This window comes from Glandiceps talaboti, chromosome 1, assembly GCF_964340395.1.
Source record: "Glandiceps talaboti chromosome 1, keGlaTala1.1, whole genome shotgun sequence".
NCBI lineage: Eukaryota > Metazoa > Hemichordata > Enteropneusta > Spengelidae > Glandiceps > Glandiceps talaboti.
The window spans coordinates 33114021-33123929 of record NC_135549.1 but is presented as its reverse complement, the minus strand read 5'-3'; the positions used below and the strand labels follow the sequence as shown (position 1 = coordinate 33123929).

At 38.1% G+C, this 9909-nt stretch overlaps 1 protein-coding gene across 1 annotated transcript; it reads left to right on the top strand.

Moving 5' to 3' along the window:
* Positions 1 to 1533: 1533 nt before the first annotated feature.
* On the top strand, positions 1534 to 9586 carry LOC144436306 (uncharacterized). The gene is made up of 4 exons (XM_078125062.1): positions 1534 to 1645; positions 4999 to 5594; positions 6150 to 6270; positions 7435 to 9586. The coding sequence occupies exons 2-4, from the start codon at positions 5007 to 5009 to the stop codon at positions 7524 to 7526; spliced, it is 801 nt and encodes a 266-aa protein (XP_077981188.1). The 5' UTR covers positions 1534 to 1645; positions 4999 to 5006; the 3' UTR covers positions 7527 to 9586.
* The last annotated feature ends 323 nt before the right edge of the window (positions 9587 to 9909 follow it).

Genomic DNA, 9909 nt, shown 5'->3' with positions numbered 1-9909 from the left:
CTCTAAAACATGACCACCCCCTATTAATTTAATAGGGGGGGGGGGGGTCATGTTTTAGAGAAGAAAAGTAATTCAAAACATGAGTTAAATGCTGCCAGGCATATACAATTTAAAAGGACATGAGTCCCAGAATCAATAATGGTAAGGACTTAATCCTACCGCTGCTACCATGTTGAAAGTTTTAAAGGCATTGGTAATTTCTTACTATACTACTACCGCTATGTGGATGTGTCTCAAAGCACTGCATTAATACTTACCTGTGTTTTGATATCATTCTCTGAGCCGAAGGCCACAATTTACTTCCCAATGATTAAATTGGCACACTCCTGGCATCGACGTCGGGAGTCAAGTCAAGATATCTCCGCAACATTAATTATCCGTAGTATCCTCACACCACAACTGACAATTAATTAATTAATTAATTAATTAATTAATTACATGGTTTTCAGCAGCAATTTGACTGATATACCTAACGCGAACCCTAACCCAACCCCTTAGGGTCAGGTCAGTTTCTCTAGACTGGGGGAGGGGGTATTTTTTTCCATCCGGCCAACGAAACATTACTCACCCCCTCCCTGTAAAACCGCAAACAGGATGACCCCCTACCACTTAAGTATAAAACATGATGACCCCCATCCCCCACCCTCCATATATAACATTTACCGAGGTGTTTGATCGTGACTCGGAGTGGACTGCTTGGCCATGTCTCGCAAATGATAAATATAAGATAGTACATACTAAATTAGCGACTACACAAGGTAAATATATTCAAAAAGGAGTTTAATAGCATCTTGACATTAAAAGGTAGGGGGAAGAGCATGTGATTTGGGGATATGTCCGCTGCTCATGGGTCCCAGACGCTCTGGAGGTTTCAGGTAATAATTTCCATGGCCACGCTTTACAAGACAACACAAACATGTAATTATCAACTACATAGTTTCAATGATCACGCATATTGCAACAATACACATGGATTAATAAACAAATGAATAATATTTCAAAACCTGTATGTAAACCTGTATGTGTGTAAACCTGTATGTAACAAGATCACATCCACCATAGCAACCGAAGATTTGGGTTTTTTCCTGGCGCGAAGTGTATATCTACTTGCATGTAAGTGTGTTGTAAGACATACGTATGCCGCACGCGCGCGCGCGCGCGCGCACACACACACACACACACACACACACACACACACACACACACACACACACACACACATCACTCACAACCACGCACATGCTAAGTTTAGAAGAGTTAGGGTGACTGTCGACATGCTGACTTTCTACAGTTTTGTCAATGGGCTGTTTTTACTTCTACAATAAATTTTACTTCATAGTTCTAAATCTCATAAAGGATTTTGGGCGTGAATAGCGTATCAGTCCATGAATATAAAAGATTGTACAGCACTTTGCTGACAGCTATTGTATGGAATGACCTCGTTCACCCCATCTTGTTTTCAATGTAGATAGCAGGCGTGGATCAACTCGTCACCATGGTTGTCTCCAGGGCTAGAGCTTATGTTTACTTCTAACATGTCGTATATATACCTACATTCATACCTTTGCCTTCGTTGTCAACGCACGACTCGGGTGTGTATGTCATACTAAATCTTCTTGTACTGACTGATTTCTGTTGTTGAAAGGTGAGTAATAACGCTGAATTCAGATGTTAATAGTGAATAATCCAACCTGTCTAGTTGCTAAGATTTTAATATCATTATAAATAAGCTAAAATTTACAATACAACCAAACAACCATTATGCTATATCATTTTACAAACACAAACTACCGAATCCATACAAACACAAACTACCGAATCCATACAAATGCGTCATAGCTCAGATCATCATTGAGCTATAAATTAACGTCAAATGTGTGTGTGTGTGTGTGTGTGTGTGTGTGTGTGTGTGTGTGTGTGCGATATCACCATATATGTATACATACGCTTTTAAACAACCCATTTTTTTTACTAATTTATTGGTATATGTTTTCATATCCACCATGTCATTTAACCGAATTGAACAGTTGTATCCGACTAGTATCGTTTCTCTAACTGACTTAATGTGACTCAATTTAGCTGAAAATAATTGTCGTTATAAGTGGACTGTCATCACCGATTCTTTTGAGAATATCTAATGTTGTAAAAATGTTCTACACATAGGTTTATAATGGATATAGCTTGCCGCGATAATTATGAGTTGTCTAAGATTGCTACGTTAGAAATGTCACTATCGTTGTGAAAAAATGCATTGAAGAAATCCTGCTCCATCAGACCAGTACAATATTTTTAAAACTCCGTTGAGATAAATCAATGGTGTCGTCTTAGTAACCGTATATCCTGTATTTTGCACGGTGTACGGAATATTAAGACTGATCAAGGTCACGGTTATCCAAAAACAAACGAACAATGGACTGGAAATAATGAAAGCGAATAAATATAACGGAATTTGAAATATCGACAAAGTAGGCACCTAGAGAGATATGTTGTAATTATGATAATGTGGAAGTATTATAGCTAGTTAGTATGGGGGGCGTTGTCAATTAGGGTTATCACAAATACTGGTTTTGTTCATGACAAAATGGTTGATTGAGCTGGGCTCAAAGCAATTTGTTCAGCAATATTTTCAACCCGTTATATGTCAAGTCTGTTAGAGTTCAGTGAACCGAGAATGGTGTCTTTGTTAAACCTTGAAATAGCAATGTGTATAAGATTCACGAGCTTGGATGTTAGTTACACAGTCGCCATTGACGTTTTTATAATTTTGACACTGATAAATCCTGGCACAATCGTTCAGGTAATAAACCGTAACTATGACAACGACGACTTGTTTCTCATACTAAAATGACATAACTGTGTTTATGATCGAACGCTATCGGCATGATCGGTAGACTATTGTAGCTACATCTGATGAAAGTAACAGCTGTGTTTTATTCTTTGTCGTCAAGAAATAAGACAACAAACCATTGCAATCAAAATGTTCACAACTCAAAAAATGATAATAAAATCGTTGTCAAACCCGGAAACTCTAGTATTTCCGCTGTAATACATTCATCTAAAGGAATTTAATGTACCACAAATTGACTGTATGCGCATTGACCTTGGAGGGACTGAATGGAACGCCCGGATGGAGTGAAATTGATAGGCTCGTGTCAACATACATACAATATCACTTTCTATGTCACAAAATAGACTTTGTCGTAAACCTCTGTTATATAATTTATATTTCTACAAAGTATGCATTCAACAGATCTAGATAGTGTAATGGTAACCATGGTAACCATGATGTTACTCACTAGACTAATACAATGTTTTATCCATATGACATCTTTACAGTCACAACAGTGATCACAATAAAAGAAATTATTTTAAAAATAAAAGTTAATAGACTGTAGGATACGTCGTGTTGTTCAGTCCCATCAAGCTTGGTGATAATTTTCAGCACTGTGTAACATGTCGTGTTGTTCAGTCCCATCAAGCTTGGTGATAATTTTCAGCACTGTGTAACATGTCGTGTTGTTCAGTCCCATCAAGCTTGGTGATAATTTTCAGCACTGTGTAACATGTCGTGTTGTTTGAAGTCCCATCAAGCTTGGTGATAACTTTCAGCACTGTGTAAGATGTCTTGTTGTTCAGTCACATCAAGCTTGGTGATAATTTTCAGCACTGTGTAACATGTCGTGTTGTTCAGTCCCATCAAGCTTGGTGATAATTTTCAGCACTGTGTAACATGTCGTGTTGTTTGAAGTCCCATCAAGCTTGGTGATAACTTTCAGCACTGTGTAAGATGTCTTGTTGTTCAGTCACATCAAGCTTGGTGATAACTTTCAGCACTGTGTAACATGTCGTGTTGTTTGAAGTCCCATCAAGCTTGGTGATAATTTTCAGCACTGTGTAACATGTCGTGTTGTTCAGTCCCATCAAGCTTGGTGATAACTTTCAGCACTGTGTAACTTGTCGTGTTGTTCAGTCCCATCAAGCTTGGTGATAACTTTCAGCACTGTATGTCGTGTTGTTTGAAGTCCCATCAAGCTTGGTGATAATTTTCAGCACTGTGTAACATGTCGTGTTGTTTGAAGTCCCATCAAGCTTGGAGATAACTTTCAGCACTGTGTAACATGTCGTGTTGTTTGAAGTCCCATCAACCTTGGTGATAACTTTCAGCACTGTGTAACATGTCGTGTTGTTTGAAGTCCCATCAAACTTGGTGATAACTTTCAGCACTGTGTAACATGTCGTGTTGTTTGAAGTCCCATCAAGCTTGGTGATAACTTTCAGCACTGTGTAACATGTCCTGTTGTTTGAAGTCCCATCAAGCTTGGTGATAACTTTCAGCACTGTGTAACATGTCCTGTTGTTTGAAGTCCATTCAAGCTTGGTGATAATTTTAAGCACTGTGTAAGATGTCGTGTTGTTCAGTCCCATCAAGCTTGGTGATAATTTTCAGCACTGTGTAACATGTCGTGTTGTTCAGTCCCATCAAGCTTGGTGATAACTTTCAGCACTGTGTAACATGTCGTGTTGTTCAGTCACATCAAGCTTGGTGTTAACTTTCAGCACTGTGTAACATGTCGTGTTGTTCAGTCCCATCAAGCTTGGTGATAACTTTCAGCACTGTGTAACATGTCGTGTTGTTCAGTCCCATCAAGCTTGGTGATAACTTTCAGCACTGTATGTCGTGTTGCTTGAAGTCCCATCAGGCTTGGTGATAATTTTCAGCACTGTGTAACATGTCGTGTTGCTTGAAGTCCCATCAAGCTTGGTGATAATTTTCAGCACTGTGTAACATGTCGTGTTGTTCAGTCATTAACATAAACACTTAATCGAGGTTTTATGTAAGTATTTTCACTTAAGTAAAACAATTATAAACTCAGCTTGTGCCACTTTAAACCAATGACAGAAGGCCAATCAAACCAATGACAGAAGGCCAATCAAACCAATGACAGAGGGCCAATCACATTTACTTCGTAAACCTGTAATATTTCTTTCCTTATGCAGGTAACAATATGAATCACGGAAAAGAACGTTTTAATCCGATACTACTGATGGAAATCCTACAAGATGCTACAACGCAACTTCTTAGAGAAATCGATCACATACGTAGTGGCGAGTACAACTCTCTGTACAGACAATCCAGAAGTTTCTTGGATGCCATGCAACGTACTCCAAAAGTTCCCGAGAGCGATGTCAACGGTGGCTGGATTCGATGCATCTCTGATGTTCACGAGTGTCATAATCACTCCCGTATATTAGATGGTAATGAACGCACGACACATTTCACGATTGTCCTCTTACACTATCTGAAACTCTGTCAAGCTATCCGTGATTTATCGGCCCGCGTCAAAGAATGGATCGGAGACTGCATTCGACAACTGTCTGTCCATCCCGACCAAGAGGAGGCCTGCCAGAGAATATTAACTGAGATCAACTTCATTGAAAAGTACATCGAAGAGAATAATAATTTCATGGATTTAGGAAAACACAAGACCCTACAAGAATTGCGTGGCTTAGATTGCATTGAGGTTCCACCATGGGCCCCAGTCGTAAATCTGCCACCAGTTCTTCTTAGGACTCTTGAAGAACTACCTGACATGGTAAGAAAACATGTCATTAACAACAACAAGTATATTATTTTGACCTTTTTCCTAATTATATCAATCTGCCAATACTACTCTTACATTTGGAATTTGAAAGTAAAGAAACAGTCGTATAGCATTATTAAGTGGGTCGTAACTAACCAAACAACAGTAGTATACATAAATGTAACGAAACGATGTCATTTGTGTTACGTTTAACTGGAAAAACAGTGAACTATGAATAAATCAATGCTGGAAAAAACTCAACAAGGACAGATTGACATGCATACATACGGACGGACGGACAAACAAACAAACAAACAAACAAACAAACAAACAAACAAACAAACAGAAAGATAGACAAATAAGCAAACAGAGCTCTTTTCAAATCACTATACGACAACCCGTCGCGTGTCTTTGGCTTTGCTCTCTCTCTCTCTCTCTCTCTCTCTCTCTCTCTCTCTCTCTCTCTCTCTCTCTCTCTCTCTCTCTCTCTCTCTCTCTCTCTCTCTCTCTCTCTCTCTCTCTCTCTCTCTCCTATTTCAATTATCTTATGTTTCGTTTGTTTCACAGATTGCAGTTTGGTTTCAAATAACTCAGCGTTTGGGAATGGGTATTTATGACCATTTATTAACCAAGACACCAGTACCAACACCACCTGCAACACCAAAGGAAGATATCCTTAAACAGAAAGGTAAGTTGGGAACCTTGAAGATCCGATACATATTTGTGACAGTGAATGTAGTGCTATAGATGTATTACCCGGATGCAGACTCATCCATGTATATATTAAACGGTGAATGGCCATAGATTGACAAACTAGAATTTGTATATTTCTGTTTTTATTCACATTTTGACATAGTATATTCAGTGTCGTAATGATATGTCATATCGTACTAACACGGCTGTCCTTCTGGTGAAAGTACTAACACGGCTGTCTTTCTGGTGACAGTGCTAACTCCACGGCTGTCTTTCTGGTGACAGTGCTAACTACGCCAAACCTTTAGTGTAAACCACGGATTGCTGAATTTAAGATTTAAAATGTTTCAAGCAAAGCTTGCACAGAGAGAGAGGGGGAGTGGAGATTGAATTGAGCCTGTCGTTTTTGAGAAAATGGTGATACAGACACGGACAGACAGACACAGACTTTTCATCCCCAATGATATAACCTTCCGTATGGAAGGTTATATCATTGGGGATGAAAAGAACTAAAGTCTTTAAACCAAAGACGAGACTCTCTCCAACGTCTATGTTTAAACTAAAGGTATTTTATACTTTTAAACCATTAATGTTTATTATGTAATTACTGTGGCAAACATTTTAGGCATTGTTGACTACACACTGAAATGACTACAAGGTCAAAGGTGACTCCGAGGTGACAACTCGGGTATATAGAGATTAGGTGCTCCGCTCAGTAAATACTGAGGAAGCGCATCAACATTTCTCCGTAATCGTGCGAAACATAATTGTGACCAATTTATAAAATCGTTCTGTAAGGCTGATTGTGAAAAATGATAAAAGTCCATAGTTCACAGGGTGATGGGACAAGACAACAACACTGACAATATCACCATTCAGACACCTCGTGTGTGTTATGATATATAACATCCGGGTATTTTCCGTTTAGACTATCATATTATCAATTGTCACTCAGTCTCTATTTACGTGGATATTTGAAGATCCTGCATTTTCAGGGTTGATAAAGTTCAATTCTGCTAGTACGCGTTTCTATCTTTGTTACCCTGTAAGTACTCAAATCAAAGGTCATAACCAATAGGCTTTATTTCTATCTTGTAAATTGATAAGTTCAATAACTGTCATAGTTTAACTTTCCATCTTTGTTTTTTTTCTTCTCAAGACAACAACTCAATGAAGGGACGGCCACCATGGAAACCAGTCTCACTCAATCCTAACGACTTGAAGAAATACCCTAAATTTGAAAAGCGTTGAACAGCACCGACTACACCATCAAAACTTAGCAAGAACTTGAAAGAACGCCACCTATGTACTGTCAAATTGCCGTGCCCTTCAGTATTCACGGGGGGGGGGGGGCGGAGGAAATCACACTTTGTCTGTTAAGTAAAACATGACGACCCCCCCCTCATTCTCCATTTTGTAAAAAGTAACCCTCCTCTTTGTCCTATTTTGTAAAAAACATTACCCTTCCCATGACAATTGCATATACTGAACGTTACATTACCCTTCCCATGACAATTGCATATACTGAACGTTACATTACCCTCCCCATGACAATTGCATATACTGAACGTTAATCAATATTCCCATTTTACAAACTAAATGATTTGACTCCTTATTAGAAAGCAATATTTGTAAATATAAAAGTGACGGAACAGTAAAAGACTGGTTAGTTACCTTTCTCTTATAATCATACACAATCTAGTTAGTATCTAAACGTGCTTTCCATGTTGTGCATACACTCTGCCTGATCTGGCCACTTGTAAAAGTTCCCTGATATCATTGTCATCATCATCACCTCACCTTCAGTATTGCCATTATTAGTGTCACTTTAATCTGACTCACTGGTACTACTTGCGTCAGTACATGTATCACTGTCCGTGTTCTCTACTACAGTGATTAAGAGTGATAAACCTGGCACCGATTACTATATAACTGCTAATTATATACTGTAGATATTTTAACAACAACATTCACGGACACTGTGAGTGATATAAAGGTGAGATGGTACACTCAATAGAATGTATCGTTTTATTTTTTAAACAAAATGCTTACAATATTTACTTTTGGCATGTCAAGTAAAAATAAATGTTGAGTGCTCGTCTCACTTTTACATCTCAAAACACATAACAAATTGACAATAATTGATTTGGTTAATTTGGTCACAAAACTATGGCTTGTAAAATGTTACCCTCCCCCAAACATTATAATGCAAAATATGACCCTTCCCCAAGACCAGGTTGGTAAAATGTGAACCCCCCCCCCCCAATTCCTCCGGCCCTCGCCCCTGTAAATACTGAAGGCTCCCTTACATCAGTGAGGCATATCTCGCGATCATTAATCCAATCGGACTAAATTACTTTATAACATTACGTAATATATGGAATGTAATTACTATTAGCTCTCAAAGATTTAGTTTTGAATACACACGTTTGAAGAGTATGGTATTGTTGTTGTTGTGTTGTTGTGTTGCTGTTGTTGTTTTTGTTGTTGTTACGAATTAAAACAAAATGCAGAAACTGATAGCGCGCAATCACATAAAATGATACATTTTTAATCTCACTGTAACACAATTCAAGAGCACTATCGATGAAACAAGTTAAGGAAGATCCAAACACAAAACAGTTTTTATTTGTGAGTGTGGGCTATCAGTGCCTGAATGTTGTTTGTGTAATTGGTAGCAAAAACACGACGTGAGATCTAAACAAAAAAATTGAACAGCTGAACCGAAACTTAATAGTCTTTCTGGTTTAGTAATAAGGTCTACGCCAAAACAAGGACTTTTGGTTATTTCCTGGATTTATTTACATAAAAGTTTCAAATTTAATGAATTAGATCCACATGTACATTTTGTCAAGCCGTTTACTACAATGTATCTCTAGTTTATTCCTACACAGCCTTGTATATGTGGTAGTGTCGTCAATTGAAGTCATATGTATATATTTTGAAATAATATTTAACCCGTAATATAAAAGTAAAAGAGTTTGTTATTTATCTTCTCCATAAAGTATACGACAGTGCGTCTTTCTGCAAACAATGTAACATGACATTCATCTAAAACATGAATATAGAGTATCCTTGATGCAATGACTGACAACATTTGTTTCGCAACAAATAAAAAACAAAGGACGACAAGACGAATAATCTGGCCGTAGGCGGCGTACGTAATGACGTAGTGAGGATCTGATCCAATTGGGCACCCCCAACATTCCAACTCTGTATGCAAGTTGGGACAATCATACAGGATAGTTAGAAATGTATTTTCCATGGTTCTAGAACGCTGTAGTTTGAATACAAATAAACTTTTAGTTTAGTCGGCACAAATCTTTTGAATTTTATCACTGTGTGTGTGTGTGTGTGTGTGTGTGTGTGTGTGTATGTATGTATGTATGCATGCATGCATGCATGCATGCTTGTATGTATGTATGTATGTATGTATGTATGTATGTATGTATGTATGTATGTATGTGTGTGTGTGTGTGTGTGTGTGTGTGTGTGTGTGTGTGTGTGTGTGTGTGTGTGTGTGTGTGTGTGTAAACAACTTAAAGTCAAAAACCGCTGAATTGATTGCCATGATATTGCCATTACCTTGGGTGTCTAGTTGGGAAATTGTTCAAATCAAAATGATCGCATCACA

What these genes read in the sequence shown, in the direction of transcription:
- LOC144436306 (XM_078125062.1), top strand. Translation starts at nt 5,007, where the DNA reads ATGAATCACGGAAAAGAACGTTTTAATCCGATACTACTGATGGAAATC. An exon ending in TTGAAGAACTACCTGACATG is followed by an intron (nt 5,595 to 6,149) that starts GTAAGAAAACAT and finishes TTTGTTTCACAG; the next exon opens with ATTGCAGTTTGGTTTCAAAT. An exon ending in AGATATCCTTAAACAGAAAG is followed by an intron (nt 6,271 to 7,434) that starts GTAAGTTGGGAA and finishes TTTCTTCTCAAG; the next exon opens with ACAACAACTCAATGAAGGGA.